General features: G+C 37.9%; 1 protein-coding gene across 10 annotated transcripts in view; it reads right to left on the minus strand.

Moving 5' to 3' along the window:
• MLLT10 (MLLT10 histone lysine methyltransferase DOT1L cofactor) overlaps nucleotides 1-21702 on the minus strand; it is a 245652-nt gene that overhangs the window by 94303 nt on the left and 129647 nt on the right. For all 10 annotated transcript variants that reach the window (XR_003796058.1, XR_003796057.1, XM_029239223.1 and 7 more), the window contains one exon: nucleotides 15763-15858. Coding sequence is in view for 8 of the 10 variants with exons in the window: in XM_029239223.1 (XP_029095056.1) it covers nucleotides 15763-15858 (96 nt within the window). In the remaining 2 variants the exon portion in view is untranslated. The remainder of the gene's footprint in view (nucleotides 1-15762; nucleotides 15859-21702) is intronic.

The raw sequence follows: 21702 nt of genomic DNA on the forward strand, positions 1-21702 counted from the left end.
TCCCCTCCTGGAGCCTGTGCAGCCCGCCACTGCCAGGGTCCCGTGATCCAGGGACAACTTCCCCCGGGAGAATGCACGGCGTGCCTCAGGCTGGTGCAACGTCACGCTGGCCTCTGCCGCCTCAGGCTCTCCCCGCATCCGCACCCCTCCCTCCCCCCAGCGTGAGTGAGCCAGAGCCCCCGAATCAGCTGCTCCTTTAACCCCGTCCTGTCTGGATGGGGAACAGATGCCCTCAGGCGACCTACACGCAGAGGCGGGGCCAAATCCAAAACTGAACCCTGGGAGCTACGAAGAAGAGAAAGGGAAATTTCTCCCAGCAGCCTCAGGAGCAGCAGAATAAATCTCCACAATCAACTTAAGGTACCTGCATCAGTGGAATACCTGAATAGACAAAGAATCATCCCAAACGGAGGCGGTGGACTTTGGGAGCAACTGTAGACTTGGAGTTTGCTTTCTGCATCTAATTCCTTTATGATTTTATGTTTATCTTAGTTTAATGTTTAGAGTTTAATATTCAGACTTTCTTATCACTGGTAGATTTGTTTACTGACTTGGTTGCTCTCTTCCTTTTCTTCTTTTATATACAGATATATATTTTTTTCATTTTTCACTTTTAGTGAGAGTGTAGGTGTATGCTTCTTTGTGTGATTCTGTCTGTATAGCTTTGCTTTTACCATTTGTCCTAGGGTTCTGTCTGTTTTTCTTTTTTTTCTTAAGTATACTTTTTAGTGCTTGTTATCATTGGTGGATTTGTTTATTGGTTTGGTTGCTCTCTTCTTTCTTTCTTTTTTTAATGATTTTTTATTTTTAATAATTTTTTATTTTAATAACTATTATTTTTTTCTTTCTTTTTCTTTTCTCCCTTTTCTTCTGAGCGTGTGGCTGAAAGGGTCTTCGTGATCTGGACAGGTGTCAGGCCGATGCCTCTGAGGTGGGAGAGCCAAGTTCAGGACATTGCTCCATCAAAGACCTCCCGGCTCCACATAATATCAAACAGTGAAAGCTCTCCCAGAGACCTCCATCTCAACGCTAAGACCCAGCTCCACTCAGCGACCAGCAAGCTACAGTGCTAGACACCCTATGCCACACAACTAGCAAGACAGGAACACAGCCCCACCCATTAGCAGAGAGGCTGCCTAAAATCATAATAAGGTCACAGACAACCCAAAACACACCACCTGATGCGGTCCTGCCAACCACAAAGACAAGATCCAGCCACATCCACCATAACACAGGCACCAGTCCCCTCCACGAGGAAGCCTACACAACCCACTGAACCAACCTTACACACTGGGGGCAGACACCCAAAACAACGGGAATTACGAACCTGCAGCCTGTGAAAAGGAGACCCAAAAGAGAAACACACAGCAGATGAAGGAGCAAGGTAAAACCCACCAGACCAAAGAAATGAAGAGGAAATAGGCAGTCCACCTGAAAAAGAATTAAGAGTAATGAAAGTAAAGATCATCCACAATCTTGGAAATAGAATGGAGAAAATACAAGAAAACTTTAACAAGGACCCAGAAGAACAAAAGAGCAAAAAACAATGATGAACAACACCATAAATGAAATTAAAAATTCTCTAGAAGGAATCAATAGCGGAATAACTGAGGTAGAAGAACGGATAAGTGACCTGGAAGATAAAATAGTGGAAATAACTACCACAGAGCCGAACAAAGAAAAAATAATGAACAGAATTGAGGGCAATCTGAGACACCACTGGGACAACATTAAACACACCAACATTCGAATTACAGGGGTCCCAGAAGAAGAGAAAAAGAAAGAGACTGAGAAAATATTTGAAGAGATTATAGTTGAAAATTTCCCTAATATGGGAAAGTTAACAATCAAGTCCAGGTAGCACAGAGACTCCTATACAGGATAAATCCAAGGAAAAACATTCCAAGACACATATTAATCAAACTATCAAAAATAAATACAAAGAAAAAACATTAAAAGCAGTAAGGGAAAAAAAACAAATAACATACAAGGGAATCCCCATAAGGTTAACAGCTGATCTTTCAGCAGAAACTCTGCAAGCAAGAGGGGAGTGGCGGACATATTTAAAGTGACGAAAGGGAAAAATCTACAACCAAGATTACTCTACCCAGCAAAGATCTCGTTCAGATATGAAGGAGAAATTAAAACCTTTACAGACAAGCAAAAGCTAAGAGAATTCAGCACCACAAAACCTGCTTTACAACAAATGCAAAAAGAACTTCTCTAGACAGAAAACACAAGAGAAGGAAAAGACCTACAAAAACAAACCCAAAACAATTAAGAAAATGGTCATAGGAACATACATACGCATAACTACCTTAAATGTAAATGGATTAAATGCTCCAAGAAAAAGACATAGACTGGCTGAATGGATACAAAAACAATACCTGTACATATGCTGTCTACATGAGACCCACTTCAGACCCAGGGACACGTACAGACTGAAAGTGAGGGGGTGGAAAAAGATATTCTGTGCAAATGGAAATCAAAAGAAAGCTGGAGTAGCGATTCTCATATCAGGCTAAATAGACTAAAATAAAGACTACTACAAGCGACAAAGAAGGACATTACATAATGATCAAGGGATCAATCCAAGAAGAAAACGTAACAATTGTAAATATTTATGCACCCAACATAGGAGCACCTCAATACATAAGGCAAATGCTAACAGCCATAAAAGGGGAAATTGACAGTAACGGGATAAAAAGAGGGGAATTTAACACCCCACTTTGACCAATGGACAGATCATCCAAAATGAAAATAAACAAACAAACACAAGCTTTAAATGATACGTTACACAAGATGGACTTAATTGATATTTATAGGACATTCCATCTAAAAACAACAGAAAACACTTTCTTCTCAAGAGCTCATGGAACATTCTGCAGGCTAGATCATATCTTGGGTCACAAATCAACCCTTGGTAAATTTAAGAAAATTGAAATCGTATCAAGTATCTATTCCGACCACAACGCTATGAGACTAGATGTCAATTACAGAAAAAAACTCTGTAAAAAATAAAAACACATGGAGGCTAAACAATATACTACTAAATAACCAGGAGATCACTGAAGAAATCAAAGAGGAAATCAAAAAATACCTAGAAACAATGAAAACACAACGACCCAAAACCTATGGGATGTGGCAAAAGCAGTTCTAAGAGGGAAGTTTATAGCAATAAAATCCTACCTCAGGCAACAAGAAACATCTCAAATAAACAACCTAACCTTACACCTAAAGCAATTAGAGAAAGAAGAACAAAAAAAACCCCAAAGTTAGCAGAAGGAAAGAAATCATAAAGATCAGATCAGAAATAAATGAAAAGGAAGTGAAGGAAATGGTAGCAAAGATCAATAAAACTAAAAGCTGGTGCTTTGAGAAGATAAACAAAATTGATAAACAATTAGCCAGACTCATCAAGAAAAAAAGGGAGAAGACTCAAATCAATAGAATTAGAAATGAAAAAGGAGAAGTAACAACTGACACTGCAGAAATACAAAGGATCACGAGAGATTACTACAAAAGCTCTAGGCCAATAAAATGGACAACCTGGAAGAAATGGACAAATTCTTAGAAATGCACCACCTGCCAAGACTGAATCAGGAAGAAATAGAAAATATGAACAGACCAATCACAAGCACTGAAATTGAAACTGTGATTAAAAATCTTCCAAAAAACAAAAGCCCAGGACCAGATGGCTTCACAGGTGAATTCTTTCAAACATTTAGAGAAGAGCTAACACCTATCCTTCTCAAACTCTTCCAAAATATAGCAGAGGGAGGAACACTCCCAAACTCATTCTACGAAGCCACCATCACCCTGATACCAAAACCAGACAAGGATGTCACAAAGAAAGAAAACTACAGGCCAATATCACTGATGAACATAGATGCAAAAATCCTCCACAAAATACTAGCAAACAGATCCAACAGCACATTAAAAGGATCATACACCATGATCAAGTGGGGTTTATTCCAGGAATGCAAGGATTCTTCAATATACGCAAATCAATCAATGTGATACACCACATTAACAAACTGAAGGAGAAAAACCATATGGTCATCTCAATAGATGCAGAGAAAGCTTTTGACAAAATTCAACACCCATTTATAATAAAAACCCTGCAGAAAGTAGGCATAGAGGGAACTTTCCTCAACATAAAAAAGGCCATATATGACAAACCCACAGCCAACATCATCCTCAATGGTGAAAAACTGAAAGCATTTCCACTAAGATCAGGAACAAGACAAGGTTGCCCACTCTCACCACTCTTATTCAACATACTTTTGGAAGTTTTAGCCACAGCCATCAGAGAAGAAAAAGAAATAAAAGGAATCCAAATCGGAAAAGAAGAAGTAAAGCTGTCACTGTTTGCAGATGACATGATACTATACATAGAGAATCCTAAGGATGCTACCAGAAAACTACTAGAGCTAATCAACGAATTTGGTAAAGTAGTGGGATACAAAATTAATGCACAGAAATCTCTGGCATTCCTATACACTAATGATGAAAAAATCTGAAAGTGAAATCAAGAAAACACTCCCATTTACCACTGCAACAAAAAGAATAAAATATCTAGGAATAAACCTACCTAAGGAGACAAAAGACCTGTATGCAGAAAATTATAAGACACTGATGAAAGAAATTAAAGATGATACAAATAGATGGAGAGATATACCATGTTCTTGAATTGGAGGAATCAACATTGTGAAAATGACTCTACTACCCAAAGCAATCTACAGATTCAATGCAATCCCTATCAAACTATCACTGGCATTTTTCACAGAACTGGAACAAAAAATTTCACAATTTGTATGGAAACAAAAAAGACCCCGAATAGCCAAAGCAATCTTGAGAACGAAAAACGGAGCTGGAGGAATCAGGCTCCCTGACTTCAGACTATACTACAAAGCTACAGTAATCAAGACAGTATGGTACTGGCACAAAAACAGAGAGATAGATCAATGGAACAGGATAGAAAGCCCAGAGATAAACCCACCACATATGGTCACCTTATCTTTGATAAAGGAGGCAGAATGTACAGTGGAGAAAGGACAGCCTCTTCAATAAGTGGTGCTGAGAAAACTGGACAGGTACATGTAAAAGTATGAGATTAGGTCACTCCCTAACACCATACACAAAAATAAGCTCAAAATGGATTAAAGACCTAAATGTAAGGCCAGACACTGTCAAACTCTTAGAGGAAAACATAGGCAGAACACTCTATGACATAAATCACAACAAGATCCTTTTTGACCCACCTCCTAGAGAAATGGGAGGGAGGGAGATGCAAGAGGGAAAAGATATGGGAACATATGTATATGTATAACTGATTCACTTTGTTATAAAGCAGAAACTAACACACCATTGTAAAGCAATTATACCCCAATAAAGATGTTAAAAAAAAAAAAAACTGAACCCTAATGCCAACTGTGGGTTTTAAGCCTTAATGACGTGTCAGTGGAAGTTCACAGATTGTAACAAATGTATCACTCTGGTGTGGGATGCTGACAGTGGGGGAAGGTGTCAGGAGTTATATAGGAAATCTCTATACTTTCCAATTTTTCTCTGAATCTATAACCACTCTAAAAAATAAAGTTTTTTTTAAGCTGCCTATTTTAGAGAAAAGAAAGGTCTTGAATAAATTCATATTACACCTTAATAAATTAGAAAATGAAGAGGAAAAGAAACCCAAAGCAAGCAGTAAAAAGGAAAAAATAAAATTAGAACAGAAATCACTAAAATATAAAACATAATAACAACAGAGAAAAATCAGTGGAACCCAAAGGTAATAATTTAAGATCATAAAAATTCATAGCCAGCCTGGTTACAAAAAAGAGAAAAGACTGTCAAAGCTCACTCAAGAAGAAATAGATAACCTGAATATAGCCCTGTATCTATTTTCTTTTAATGAAATTACAGTTGAAAACGTTCCCCCTAAAGAAAACTCTAGGCCCAGATGGCCTTAAAAGAGAATACTAGCGGGAGTTCCCTGGTGGTCCAGTGGTCAGGACTCCACACTCTTACTGCCAAGGACCCAGGTTCAATCCCTGTCAGGGAACTAAGATCCCGCAAGCTGTGCAGTGCAGCAAAAAGAAAAAAAAAAAAAGTGAATAATATTAAACACTAAGAAATATTACCAAATTTACATAAACTCTTCCAGAAAACAAGAGTGAATACCTGCAATGCATTCTATAAGGCCAGCATTCCTTTTAACACCAAAACCAAAGACATTGGGGCTTCCCTGGTGGCACAGTGGTTGAGAGTCTGCCTGCCAATGCAGGGGATGTGGGTTCGTGCCCCAGTCCGGGAAGATCCCACATGCCACGGAGAGGCTGGGCCCATGAGCCATGGCCGCTGAGCCTGCACGTCCGGAGCCTGTGCTCCGCAATGGGAGAGGCCACAACAGTGAGAGGCCCGCGTACCGCAAAAAAAAAAAAACAACAACAGAGACATTGTAAGAAAACATGGGTCAATATCCCTCATGGGGCTTCCCTGGTGGCGCAGAGGTTGAGAGTCCGCCTGCCGATGCGGGGGACGCGGGTTCATGCCCCGGTGCAGGAGGATCCCGCGTGCCATGCAGCGGCTGGGCCCGTGGGCCGTGGCCGCTGGGCCTGCGCGTCCGGAGCCTGTGCTCCGCGACGGGAGAGGCCACAGCAGTGAGAGGCCCATGTACCGCAAAAACAAAAACAAAAACAAACAAATATATATATATATATATCCCTCATGAATACAGAGGCAAAAATTCCTGTAAAATTTCTAAAAGTAGAATCAAACAGTATATAAAAATGGTAATACATCAAGACCAAGTGGGATTTCCCCAGGAATGCAAGGTTTTTCAACACTGGAAAACCAACCCTCGGAAAATCAACGTACTTCATCATATTAACAGATTAAAAAGGAAAAAAATCAATCAATATATCTATTAAAAATATATAAACAGTCTCTTCAGCAAGGGGTGCTGGGAAACCCTCATGTCAATTAATGAAATCAGAACACTCTGTCACCATATACAAAAATAAACTCAAAAATGGCTTTAAGATCTAAATGTAAGACATAACACTATAAAACTCCCAGAAAACATAGGCAAAACATTCTGTGATATAAATCATAACAATATTTTCTTAGATCAGTCTCCCAAGGCAAAAGAAATAAAAGCAAAAATAAACAAACGGGGCCTAATCAAACTTAAAAGCTTTTGCACAGTGAAGGAAACCATCAACAAAACCAAAAAAAACCTACAGACTGGGAGAAAATGTTTGCAAATGATGCAACCAACAAGGGCTTAATTTCCAAAATATACAAACAGTTCATACAACTCAATGTCAGAAAAACAACAACATAATCAAAAAATGGGCAGAAGACCTAAACAGACATTTCTCCAAAGAAGACATACAGACGGCCCAAAGGCACATGAAAAGATGCTCAACACTGCTAATTACTAGAGAAATGCAAATCAAAACCACAACAAAGTATCACCTCACACCAGTCAGAATGGCTATCAAAGAGTCTACAAATAATAAATGCTGGAGAGGGCGTGGAGAAAAGGGAACCCTCCTACACTGTCAGTGGGAATGTAACTTGGTGCAACCACTACCGAAAACAGTATGGAGATTCCTTAAAAAACTAAAAATAGAGCTACCATATGATCCAGCAATCCCACTTCGGGGCATATATCTGGAGAAAAACTTGGTTCGAAAGTATACATGCACACCAATGTTCACTGCAGCACTGTTTACAATAGCCAAGACATGGAAACAACCTAAATGTGCACTGGCAGATGAATGGATAAAGAAGATGTTGGGTACACACACACACACACACACACACACACACACACACACACGTTCACAGGTTAGAAGACTCAATGTTATTGAGGGATCAATTATCCCCCAAAACAATTTGAAGATTCATTACAGTTCAAGTCAAAATACCAGTAGTTTTATTTCTATAAATTGACAATTCTAAAATTCATATAAAAATGCAGAGAACCTAGAACAGATCAAACAACTGAAAGAGAACAAAGTTGGAAGTGGACCCTATCTGACCTCAAGGGTCATTATAAAGGCACAGTAATCAAGATTGTGTGGTATGGAACAGAACAGAGTCCAGAAATAGACCGATACATATATGGTCAACTGTTTTTATACAAATGGGAGTAAAGGTAATTCAGTGGAGAAAGGGCAGTCTGTTCCACAAAATGGCTCAGGAAAAACTGAATATCAGTATTCAAATAAGTGGATTTTGATGTGTAACTCACATCATATGCAAAAATTAACTCAAAAAGGATCATCGACCTAAATGTAAAACATAAAAATATAAAACTTCTAAAAGAAAACATATAACATATCTGATAAAGGATTTGCATCGGAACATATAATGTCTCACAAAACTCAGTAATAAGAAAACAAACAAACCAATAAAAAGGAAAAAATAAATAAATGGCAACTATTCACATGAAAAGATGTTTAACATAATTTAGGCCATTAAGGAAATGCAAATCAAAACCACAATGAGAAACTGATACGTACCTAACTAGAATGGCTGAAATTAAAACAACTGATTATACCAAGTGTTGCAGAGAACGTAGAGGAACAAGAACTCTCGTACGCTGATGGTAGAATTGTTAAATGGTATAACCACTTTGGAAGACAGTTTGACACTGTCTTAAATAATTAAGGACATACCTACCATGTGACCCAGCTGTTCTGCTCCTTGGTATTTATGCAAGAAAAATTAAAGTGCATGCCCATACAAATATTGTACAATGTTCCTAGCAGCTTTATTTTTAATAGCCCAAAACTGGAAACAACCTGAATGTCCATCCATTGTTAAATGGATTAACAAATTATGGTAAGCCCATACAACAGAATACTAGTCAGGAATAAAAGGGAATGAACTCTTCATACACACAATATGGATGAGTCTCAAAATAATTATGCTGAGTGAAAGAAGTCAGATAAAGAAGTGTACATACTATATGTTTCCATTTTTTAAATTCTAGAAAATTCAAACTAATTTACAGTGACAGAAAACACAATAGTTGCCAGGGCAAGGGTAGTCGTGTGAAGGCAAGAAGGGCATTACACTAAATCACAAGAAAACTTTTGCTAATCATTTAGCAAATCAATTCACAAATTTATGGAATTTTCCACTTCAAATATGTGCAATTTATTGTATGTCAATTTTACCTCAAGAAAGCTAACAAAAGGTCCAATGTATTTGATACAATAAAATTTTGAATACTTTTATTATCGTAAGATTATTGTGTATGTGTGTGTATTTCCTTAAAAATTAAGTCTCCAAAAAAATTTGTTTAAGGATGATTAGCATTCAAGGGTGTTGTGTTACTGAATAACACAAGAAAAGACCAGAGACTGACATATACTAAAAACATAGTGGATAAATCTACACCTGGATTTCTTAGTAAGTTAAAACTTCTACAGATTTCTTTAAAAGTTAATCTTTAAAGAAGCATATTAGAAGTTTTTAAACATTAAGAAATCAATTAACCTACTTTACAGAAAAGTGTTCTACTATCAAAAAATCTTAGAAGAACAGTATAAACTTTAACAGTTTTATTTAAAAGTTATACTTACTGAAAGGCCAAGAGATACAAGAAAACAGAACTTAACTATGGCTTTCCCTCATTCAAATATTTTTTTCAGAAAAATAACACTGACACCAAACAAATCGGCACAAGGTAAAGAGCTAAGACTTTCTTCTCTTATCCTTCCTTGGCAATATACCCTTCTACTAACACTATGGAAAGAAGGAAACAGATTTGAAGTGCTCAGAAAGACCAAACTGAGGAAATCAGGGGAAGCGACCACACTGTCCTACAAACACAAGGTGAGCCTCCTTTTCTGAAAGCTTTCTCAACTTGATGTATTATATTAAAGGATTCCCTTAATTCAAGTCTCTGCAGAATCTAATCCCATCTGTTCCATCTAATCCCCTTATACCTAAAAACCTAAACCTCCCAATGACAGAAACAACAAGCTATGCTTTCCAGGAAGGACACTTACATATACAATCTTAATGATTAATATGAAAATCCTACTCTGTTCCTAGTGACTTTTATATATCTATGTATCACCAGTAGTACACTACCATGGTTATCAAGGATTTATGTGAAAATATTATACTGATAAATTAAAGTTGCAGTATTTAAAGGATTACAGTGACATCACATTGACATGGCATCGAGGCATTTACTTGCTGCTAATTTCTAGCCTGAAAAATGCTTAGAGTCAAAAAAGGGTTAAAAATTATACATAAAGTACAATTAAAAATTTTAAGACCAGCAGAGTCGATTCTAAGTTAATAAAGAAATAAACAAAATGGAATTTTGCCTTAAGGTGTAAGAAATGACAAATGCAAGGTTCAAAAATGTACAATCAAAACTGGCTATAGGGCTTCCCTGGTGGCGCAGTGGTTGAGAGTCCGCCTGCCGATGCAGGGGACACGGGTTCGTGCCCCGGTCTGGGAAGATCCCACATGCCGTGGAGCGGCTGGGCCCGTGAGCCATGGCCGCTGAGCCTGCGCTCCGCAACGGGAGAGAGGACACAACAGTGAGAGGCCCGCGTACAGCAAAAAAAAAAAAGGTTCAAGGCCACAGAGCTAGTTAATGGCAGCCTGGGACTTTGCCACTCACTAACAGAAAGCCCAGAATCCAGTTTAATCCTCACCTCCGTCTTTCCCACTCAGCCATGAACATTTTGTCCACACACCCCCGCTGCTCCCTCTTCAACAGCTGAAACCCTTCCACTGTTCTCTCTGGAACTCAGAATGATCAGGAAAAGCTGCTACATTAAACTCAACCTTGGGACTGCCATGGTGGTCCAGTGGTTAAGACTCCACACTCCCAATGCTGGGGGCCCAGGTTCGATCCCTGGCCAGAGAACTAGATTCCCACATGCCGCAACTAAGACATGGCACAGCCAAATAAATAAATAAATATTAAAAAATAAATAAGTTCAACCTTTTCTCAGAATATTCCCTGCAGATTCTTGCTCTAAGAAAATCAGGGGTCACCCTGAACACCCTGTTTACCTCACAGCTACTTCAAGTAATGGATACTCTACTCCAGCTACTCTACTCTGGTTTCACTGGCTATGCAGGTGGGCTGGGTTCTCTTGCTCTTCAATGCTGATTCTAAACCCCTCTCTCTCTCTAAAGCCCTCCAGGTATAAAACCTCAAAACATCAGACCTTATCACTCACTAGGTCTCACTGTTACAGTTATTATCAATCCCTTAGAGCAGAATTTGGAAAAGTACAAGCTTAGTTGTATCTTGGGTCTTATTTGAGGCACACAGGATCTTTGTTGCCGAGTGCGGAATCTTCATTGCAGTGTGTGGGAAATTTAGTTGCAGCATGCAGGATGCAGTTCCCTGACCAGGGATCAAAGCCAGGGCCCCTGCATTGGCAGCATGGAGTCTTAACCACTGGACCACCAGGGAAATCCCAGGCTTCTTTTGTTGCTGTTGAATTGTATGAGCTGTTCGTATATTTTGGAACTTAAACCCTTGTTGGTTGCATCATTTGCAAATATTTTCTCCAAGTCCGTAGGTTGTCTTTTTGTTTTGTTTATGGTCTCCTTTGCTGTGCAAAAGCTTTTAAGTTTATTTAGGTCCCATTTGTTTATTTTTGCTTTTATTTCTATCGCCTTGGGAGACTGACCTAAAAAAACACTGCTACGATTTATTTCAGAGAATGTTTTGCCTGTGTCCTCTTCTAGGAGTTTTATGGTGTCCTGTCTTATATTTAAGTCTTTAAGCATTTTGAGTTTACTTTTGTGTATGGTGTGAGGGTGTGTTCTAACTTCACTGACTGACATGCAGCTGTCCAACTTTCCCAACACACTTGCTGAAGGGACTGTCTTTTACCATTGTATATTCTTGCGTCCTTTGTCGAAGGCTGCCCATAGGTGTGTGGGTTTATTTCTGGGCTCTTTATTCTGTTCCACTGACCTGTCTGTTTTTGTATCAATACCATACTGTTTTGATTACTGTAGCTTTGTCTGAAGTCTGGGAGAGTCATAACTCCTGCCTTGTCCTTTTTCCTCAGGATTGTTTTGGCAATTCTGGGTCTTTTATAAAGTTTCCATATAAATTTTCTGATTATTTGTTCTACTTCTGTGAAAAATGTCATGGGTAATTTGATAGGGATCACATTAAATCTATAGATAGCTTTGGGTAGTACGGCCATTTTAACAATATTAATTCTTCCAATCCAAGAGCAGGGGATATCTTTCCATTACTTTGAATCATCTTCAGTTTCCTTTATTAAGGTTTTGTAGTTCTTAGCATATAAGTCTTTTACCTCCTTGGTGAGGTTCACTCCTAAGTTTCTTTTTTTTTTTTTTTTTTTTTGAAGCAATTTTAAAAGGGATTGTTTGTTTGCATTCCTGTTCTGTTATTTCACTGTTACTGTAAAGGAATGCAACTGATTCCTGTATGTTAATCTTGTATACTGTTACCTTGCTAAATTCGTTCATCAGTTTTTGTGTGGAGTCTTCAGGGTTTTCTACATATAGCATCATATCATTTGTGTATATGACAACTTTACCTCTTCCCTACCCGTTTGAATACCTTTATTTCTTTTTCTTGTCTGATTGTTGTGGCTAAAACTTCCAATATTATGCTGAAGAGAAGTAGTGAGAGTGGGCATCCTTGTCTTGTTTTGGGCAGGAATGCTTTCAGCTTTTCAACGCTGAGTATTACATTCGCTGTGCGTCTGTTGTAAATAGCTTTTATTATGTTGAGATATGTTCCCTCTAGAACCACTTTTGCAAGATACTCATCGCTAATTATTAGAGAAATGCAAATCAAAACTACAATGAGGTACCACTTCACACCAGTCAGAGGAGCCACCATTAAAAAGTCTACAAACAACAAATGCTGGAGAGGGTGTGGAGAAAAGGGAACACTCTTATACTGTTGGTGGGAATGTAAATTGGTGCAGCCACTATGGAAAACAGTATGGAGGTTCCTCAAAAACTAGAGTTGCCATATGATCCAGCAATCCTACTCCTGGGCATATACCCAGACAAAACTATAATTCGAAAAGCTACATGCACCGTTATGTTCATAGCAGCACTATTTACAATAGCCAAGACGTGGAAGCAACCTAAATGTCCATCAACAGACAAATGGATAAAAAAACGTGGTATATACTGGGTTGGCCAAAAAGTTTGTTCCGGTTTTTCCATAAGATTTTACAGGAAAACCCAAACGAACTTTTTGGACAACCCTAAACACAAACACACACACACACACACACACAGGAATATTGCCCAGCCATTAAAAAGAATGAAATAATGCCATTTGCAGCAGCATGGATGGACCTAGAGATTATCATACTAAGCGAAATAAGTCAGAAAGAGAAAGACAAATATCAGATGATATCACTTATATGTGGAATCTAAAATACGACACAAATGAACATATCTATGAAACAGAAAGAGACTCACAGACATAGAGAACAGACTTGTGGTTGCCATGGGGCAAGGATGTGGAGGAGGAAAGAATTGGAAGTTTGGAGATTAGCAGATGCAACCCATTATATATAGGATGGATAAATAACAAGGTCCTACTGTACAGCACAAGGAACTATATTCAGTATCCTGTGATAAGCCATAATGGAAAAGAATATGAAAAAAAAATGTATATATGTATGGCTGTGTCACTCTGCTATACAGAAAAAATTAACACAACACTGTAAATCAACTATACTTCAATTTTAAAAAATTTTAAAAAGAACAAATACCATACCCAAAACTGAATTCCTCTTCTTCCCCTAAACCTACCACACCCACAGTCTTTCACATCTTTGTCAACAGCAGTTCCATTCCTTCTAGTTATGTGAGCTAACATCTTTGGAATCATCTTTGGATCCTCTTTCTCTTACACTTTTTATCTATAAGAAAGTTATGTGGGTTCTACTTTTGAATGTATTCATAACCTGATCATCTTTCACCACCCTCCAGTGTCACCACCATCCCTTTCTGGATTATTGCAATAACCTCCTAATGGCCTCCCTCCTTTCATTCTTGACTCTCTATAGTCCATTTACAACAAAGCAGCCACAGGTTCTTACAAAACTTAAGTAACACCATGTTACATCTCAGATCAGAACTCTTTAACGGAGGGGTCCCCAATCCCCGGGCTGGTACCAGTCCGTGGCCTGTTAGGAACCGGGCTGCACAGCAGGAGGTGAGTGGCAGGCGAGCAAGCGATGCTTCATCTATATTTACAGCCGCTCTCCACTGCTCATATTACTGCCTGAGCTCCGCCTCCTGTGATCAGCAGCGGCATTAGATTCTCCTAGGAGCGCAAACCCTACGGTGAACTGCACACGCGAAGGATCTAGCTTGCGTGCTCCTTATGAGAATCTAATGCCTGATGATCTGAGGGGGAGATGAGGCGGTGATGCTAGCATTGGGAAGCGGCTGCAAATACAGATTATCATTATCAGAGAGGTTTCACTGCAGAGACCATAATAAATCAATCGCTTGCAGACTCCTATCAAAACCCTATCAGTTAGTGGCAAGTGAAAACTAGCTCAGGGCTCACACTGATTCTGCGTTATGGTGAGTTGTATAATTACTTCACTATATATTACAATGTAATAATGACAGTAATAAAGTGTACAATAAACTTAATGTGCTTCAATCATGCTGAAACCATCACCCCACCACCCCCCATCTGTGGAAAAATTATCTTCCACAAGACCAGTCCCTGGGGCTTCCCTGGTTGCGCAGTGGTTGAGAATCTGCCTGCCAATGCAGGGGACACGGGTTCGTGCCCTGGTCTGGGAAGATCCCACATGCCGCGGAGCAACCAGGCCCGTGAGCCACAACTACTGAGCCTGCGCATCTGGAGCCTGTGCTCCGCAACAAGAGAGGCCACAACAGTGAGAGGCCCGCACACCACGATGAAGAGTGGCCCCCACTTGCCGCAACTAGAGAAAGCCCTCCCACAGAAATGAAGACCCTACACAGCCAAAAATAAAAATATAAATAAATAACTTAATTAAAAAAAAAAAACAACAGTCCCTGGTGCCAAAAAGGTTGGGGACCGCTGCTCTAACGGCTACCTTTACACTCAGGCTAAAAACTACGTCCTTCCACTGGCTTATACAGCCCTATGTGATTGGCCTCTCATCCTGGCCTCTTCTACTGCACCCCTCCCACCTCCCTTTCTTACTCTGTCCCAGCTGCCCAACACCATCCCCACTTGTTTTCCTGTTAACCACATGATTATAATCTTAATAATATTTAACATTTACTAAGTAATACTTACTATGAACCAGACATTGTTCTAACTGCTTCATATGCATTACCTCATTCAATTCCAACAATTATCTCCCCCACTTTAACGAATGATGAAATTGAGTTACAAAGAGGTTAATTAACCTAAGAGCTTGGTCTGTAAGTGTTGAAGCCAAAATTCAAAAGCACAGGTGGACAAAGCCCACTGCACAGCCCAAAGTTTACATCTCAATGATGCCCCCCACTTGTTATCCTCACTTAACATTCTTCAGAAATAAGCATAGAATAAACAGAAGATAGAATAAAGGACTAAGAATAGAAAACCTAAAGCACCTGATGTAGGGTTAGAGAGGTGGAAATGCTTAGAAGGAACCAGGACACTTCCTCAAGTATTTTCAAAATTCAGCACATAACTAGTCAAACGGTAAAAGTCAGCACATAACTAGTTATTATGTAGAACAAAATATGACACTTAAAACTTACTTTTTCTGTAGTAACAGTCAAGGAAGGAACCAATGCAGGTGATGGTTCTGGTTGCTTCTTGTGTTTTTGTTTGTGTTTGTCCTTTTCTTTATATTTCTAAAAGTGAATAGAAGTAAAATCCAATTTAAATTTAAATCATAACCCACATATACATAATAAAGATGAGATTTCTATATAATTGTGTTTAAGTAATTTACAATGTTAACAAATATTTGTCAAAAATAACAATCACTTCTAACCATGATCATATTATTTTATATATAAACAATACTAGTAATATACTTATGGCATTACTATATATATTACTATATATTAAAATATATAGTAATACTAGTATAACTTATTTTAAGGTGACTTCAGTTCCCTTATCCTTGACCAACGTAGAACAATATATAAACAACTAAAGTCTACAATTATTTGCTACTTTTATATCTGACAAACTTTTTCTTCTGTTAAAAACACCAAATACTGTTGCGTACATTTCATAAATAGCACTTTAAAATTTACATAGCACTTTGACATGCACTATCACATCATAATGATGTCGGATTCTCCATCACCATGCATTAAATTCTATGGCCCACAAACTACAAAACAGAGCATAGAAACTCAGGCAAAAAATTCTTTCTGAGGTTTACTCCGAAAATAGATGAATTAGTTATCTCTGCTAAAACTGATGAATTGAAATATAACAAAGGAATTCAATTAATAAGAAATTAATTACATATTAGGAGCCCAACCTTATTTAACACCAAAAACTTTTAACGAAATCATTCTCAGATGTTTGAATCAGTAGGTAAGAGTCAGTATTGGGTGTGAAGTTTACTACTATTTAGTTAATTCAACTTATTTGCAATAGTTCATAAATTTAAACATTCGGAGAACTTAATCTATTCAAGGCATGAAAGAATAATATCACTGGCTCTGCCCTAAAAGAGATTACACACCAGCAAAACAAAAAGCATAAAAATTAAGGATAGATGTCTTACTGTCATACCCAAGAGTACTGCCACTCTTTGCTTTTAACTCCTGATTTAATAAGTACATTAGATACCTCTTGACTGCAATGTTAATACTTTAGTAAAAGAAAATGTAAAATAACACAATAATAGTTTTTATTCAGATTTTTTTAGGAAACTTTCTTACTATGAAGATATTTTAACTGTGACAGATCATAAGGACTCATGCCTCCAAATCTTTGTAATAGGATGTCATGTACAAGTTCTGGAGCCAAGAAGAGCCTTGAGAAGTCTTCTACATCTTTCACCTTTGCCCCCTTAGATCCCAGTCATCATGTAAAGAGTCTGAATAAGAACAAGATAAACAATCTCTACAATCTTGGAAAGCACACGGGAGTAAAAAGTAAAGTATGCATGTGTAAATCTATGAAAATGTGAATGTATGGAAGTCATCATGAAATAACACAGAACTTTGGTCCTTTGTAATATGCCAAGAAATACATCCTGAGATGAGGATTGCAAATGCTCAGTGGAAGAGGCTATCAATAGATTATATTCATAATATTGGCCGGTAAGATATGAATCAACACAGTCTAATGACTTTCACACTAAATAGACAGGCTGATTTTAATAGAATAGAACAAAAGGAAATTCCAGGAAAATATTCAATTAATATAAACATTTAGCATATGACAAAGATGGGATTCCAAATCAGCAAGGAAAGACTGAAATTATTTAATAATGGTACTACAATAACTGGTTAATAATTTAGGGGAAAGTATCTTATACAAAGTAAGACAAAATCCAAATGGATTACTTTAAATAGTTAAATAAAAATTAAAATAATCTAAGAGGTTTAAGAAAATATTTTTTAAAACTTTAAAGAAAGACTTTTTCTAAGAGCAAAAAACTCACTAAAAAATCAGAAATGGATACCGTATGCTAACTCACATATATGGAATCTAAAAAAATGGTACTGATGAACCTAGTGGTGGGGCAGAAATAAAGACACAGACATAGAGAACGGACTTGAGGACGCAGCGGGGGAAGGGGGAGCTGGGACGAAGTGCGAGTGTAGCATTGACATATATACACTACCAAATGTAAAATAGATAGCTAGTGGGAAGCAGCTGCATAGCACAGGGAGATCAGCTCAGCGCTCTGTGACCACCTAGAGGGGTGGGATACAGAGGGTGGGAAGGAGGCTCAAGAGGGAGGGGATATGGGGATATATGCATACATACAGCTGATTCACTTTGTTGTACAGCAGAAACTAACACAACATTGTAAAGCAACTATACTCCAATAAGATTAAAAAGAAAATCAGAAATGGAAAAGGCAGTTTTAGCTATTCAAATTCAAAATACTTCTACATCAATTTAAAAACCACTAAAAAGCTAAAAACAAACTGAGAAGTGAGTTAATATGTTCCGTATTTCAGTGCTGTTTAAATTTTTTATAAATCAGTAAGAAAAAATATATATGCCATAAAACAATGTACAGAGGGCAATTTATAAAAGAAACAGAGTCACTAAACAACAATAACAAAGAATGTGCAACCCAACTACTAGAGAACTTAATGGTAATATTTTTCTATTACCTAGTGATCAAAATTGTTGGGTTTTTGTTTATAATAAGACCCAATGTCGCCCAAGTTACAGTGAAATGAGTACCTGCATACATTACTTGAGAGAATGTAAAAATGCAAAGGACCATTTTAAAGGTAAGAGTTAGAAACCATGAATACTTTATCTGATCTAGTAATTTCACCTCTAGGAAATGAACAAAGGATTAAATACAGTTTATTATGCTACTATTTGCAATGATAAAAAAACCTGAAAACAATCTGTATGTCCAGTGACACAGATGTGGTTGAAAAAATTATTATACAACCATGTAATGGCCACTTAAAAAGCATGTTCTAAAGGAATATTTAAAGATTTGGGAAAATGGTTAATATGATATGAACTCTGCTTTAAAATTTTATGCAAGGAGCCAAAGAAATCTGAGAAAGAAGAACAAAGCTGGAGGTATCACAGACCCTGATTTCAAACTATACTGCAAAACTATGGTAATCAAAATACTATGGTACTAGCATAAAAACAGACACACAGATCAACGGGACAGAACAGAGAGTCCAGAAATAAACCCATGCTTACATGGTCAGTTAATCTGTTAACAAAGGAGGCCAGAATATGCAATGAGGAAAAGACAGCCTCTTCAATAAATGATGTTGTGAAAACTGGACAGCTACATACAAAAGAGTCAACTAGACTACTTTCTTACACCATATACAAAAATAAACTCAAAATGACTTAAAAAGACCTGAAACCATAAAACCAAAAGAAAACATGGGCAGCATGCTTTTCGAAACTGGTCTTAGCAGAATCTTTCCAGATATGTCTCCTGAGGCAAGGGAAGCAAAAGCAAAAATAAACAAAAGGGACATCAAATTGAGAATGAAAAGTTTTTGCACAGCGAAGGAAACCAGCAACAAAATGAAAAGGCCACCTACTGAATGGGACAAGATACTTGCGAACAACATATCTGATAAGGGATTAATATCCAAAATACACAAAGAACTCATACAAATCAACATCCAAAAACCAACAACCCAATTAAAAAATAAGCAGAGGGGGCTTCCCTGGTGGCGCAGTGGTTGAGAGTCCACCTGCTGATGCAGGGAACACGGGTTCGTGCCCCGGTCCGGGAAGATCCCACATGCTGCGGAGCGGCTGGGCCCATGAGTCATGGCCGCTGAGCCTGCACGTCCGGAGCCTGTGCTCCGCAACGGGAGAGGCCACAACAGTGAGATGCCCGCGTACCGCAAAATAAAACAAAATAAATAAGCAGAGGACCTGAATAGACATTTTTCCAAAAAAGACATACAGATGGCCAACAGACACATGAGAAGATGCTCAATATCACTAATCAGCAGGGAAATGCAAATCAGAACCACGATGAGATACCACGTCACACCTGTCACAATGGCTATCATCAAAAAGACAACAAATAATAAGTGTTGGCAAGGCTGCAGAGAAAACAGAACCCTTGTGAACTGTCGGTGGGATTGGAAATTAGTGCAGCCACTATGGAAAACAATGTGAAGACTCCTCAAAAAATTAAAAATAGAACTGCCATATAATCCAGCAACTTCATTTCTGGGTATTTACCCAAAGAAAACAAAAACACTAATTCAAAAAGACATATGCACAATGTTCATTGCAGCATTATTTGCAATAGCCAAGATATGGAAGCAATCGAAGTGGCCATCAGTAGATAAATGGATAAAGAAGACAGTGTGTGTGTGTCATATTACTCAGCCATTAAAAAAATAAAATTTTGCCATTTTACATGAATGAATTTAGACAGTATTACACTAAGTTAAATAAGTCAGACTAAGAAAGACAAGTACCATATGACCTTACTTTTATGTGGAATCTAAAAAACAAAACAAACAAACCGAACGAAATCAGACTCAGATGCAGAGAACAAACTGAGCGGGGTGGGGGAGAAAACTTCCAGCTATAAAATAAGTGAGCAAAGGGGCTATAATACACAACATAAAGAATATGGTCAATAACATTGTTAAGAAATTTGTACAGGGACAGATGGTTACTAGACTTATTATGGCGATCATTTCATAATGTATGTAAATATCAAATCACTACATAGTACACCTAAAACTAATATAATACTTTACATCAACTATATTATTTCCATAAAAAATAAATTTAATAAGTGAATAAAATTTTATGCTAAAAGAGAGTACCAACCAGAAGGAAATAAACAAATACTGAATATTTTTATGTAAAACCATAGGTAAGGACAACCAGTGTCACTCCTAAATATATTAGTGTGTATAATTAACAATAAAAATAATCTGAATTGTAGCAATTTGTAATTTACAAATATATATATTATCTCATTTAATCCTTAAAACAGCCCTGTAAGGATCTATTTTTACAGATCACAAAGGAATGGCTTAAACAAGCACAAAATAGACTTTAACCTACACCTCCCAAGAAAATTAACTGAAACCTTTAAAAATATATATATTTTTTTTAATTTAAATAAAAATATAGGTAAGTTACCCATGATGACGAATTATAAAATGGAAATTTGGACTTCCCTGGTGGCACAGTGGTTAAGAATCCACCTGCCAACGCAGGGGACACGGGTTCAATCCCTGGTCTGGGAAGATCGCACATGCTGTGGAGCAACTAAGCCCATGCGCCACAACTACTGAGCCCACACGCCACAACTACTGAAGCCCGCGCACCTAGAGCCCGTGTTCCGCAACAAGAGAAGCCACCACAATGAGAAGCCCATGAACCGCAACGAAGAGTAGCCCCTGCTCGCCACAACTAGACCAAACAGCAACCAAAACTGGGGGATTGGCAGAGGCAGATAATAATGCATTAAACAAAAACTGGCAAGCAAGCAGTGAAATAGAAGACTTCAGAAATAGAGGAGAAAATGCCCTGGACTGAACTATAGAATTCAGCTATTAATAATCCTGCTTCCAAAATTAGCTAAAATTCTGAGAATATCACAAAAACCCCTCATTCTGCAGAGAAGCAATCTTTTCTTTTTGTTTTCCTGCCTACTTAATTTGTTCTCTGCCTAAAGAGTAGTGCAAGCTTCAGGGCAGAAACAGGAAAAACTAGAGGAAGGGAGAGTACTTACTCTTTGGAAATAAAGGATCTAGGCTAGGAGTGAATTATATAAAATCAGAGGGTATTCTTAACTGTATGAGATACCCCCACACAGTTAAGAGATTAAAATCTAGTATAAGACATTTAATCAAAAATTAGAAAAGAAAGCTGAGCCTGAGGTTTTACCAAAAACTGTATACTGCCCCAGCTGAGTTTTTACACTGCATCCTTGCCATTCCCGCTGGCGTCAGAAAAAGGCAAAATACTTAGCCCTCAAACCCTAGTCTCAAAAATGGTGAGAAGAGATTCAAGAAATTACCTAA

Source organism: Monodon monoceros, unplaced genomic scaffold (assembly GCF_005190385.1).
Source record: "Monodon monoceros isolate NGI ecotype Baffin Bay Population unplaced genomic scaffold, NGI_Narwhal_1 Super_Scaffold_21, whole genome shotgun sequence".
In the NCBI taxonomy this organism is placed as follows: domain Eukaryota; kingdom Metazoa; phylum Chordata; class Mammalia; order Artiodactyla; family Monodontidae; genus Monodon; species Monodon monoceros.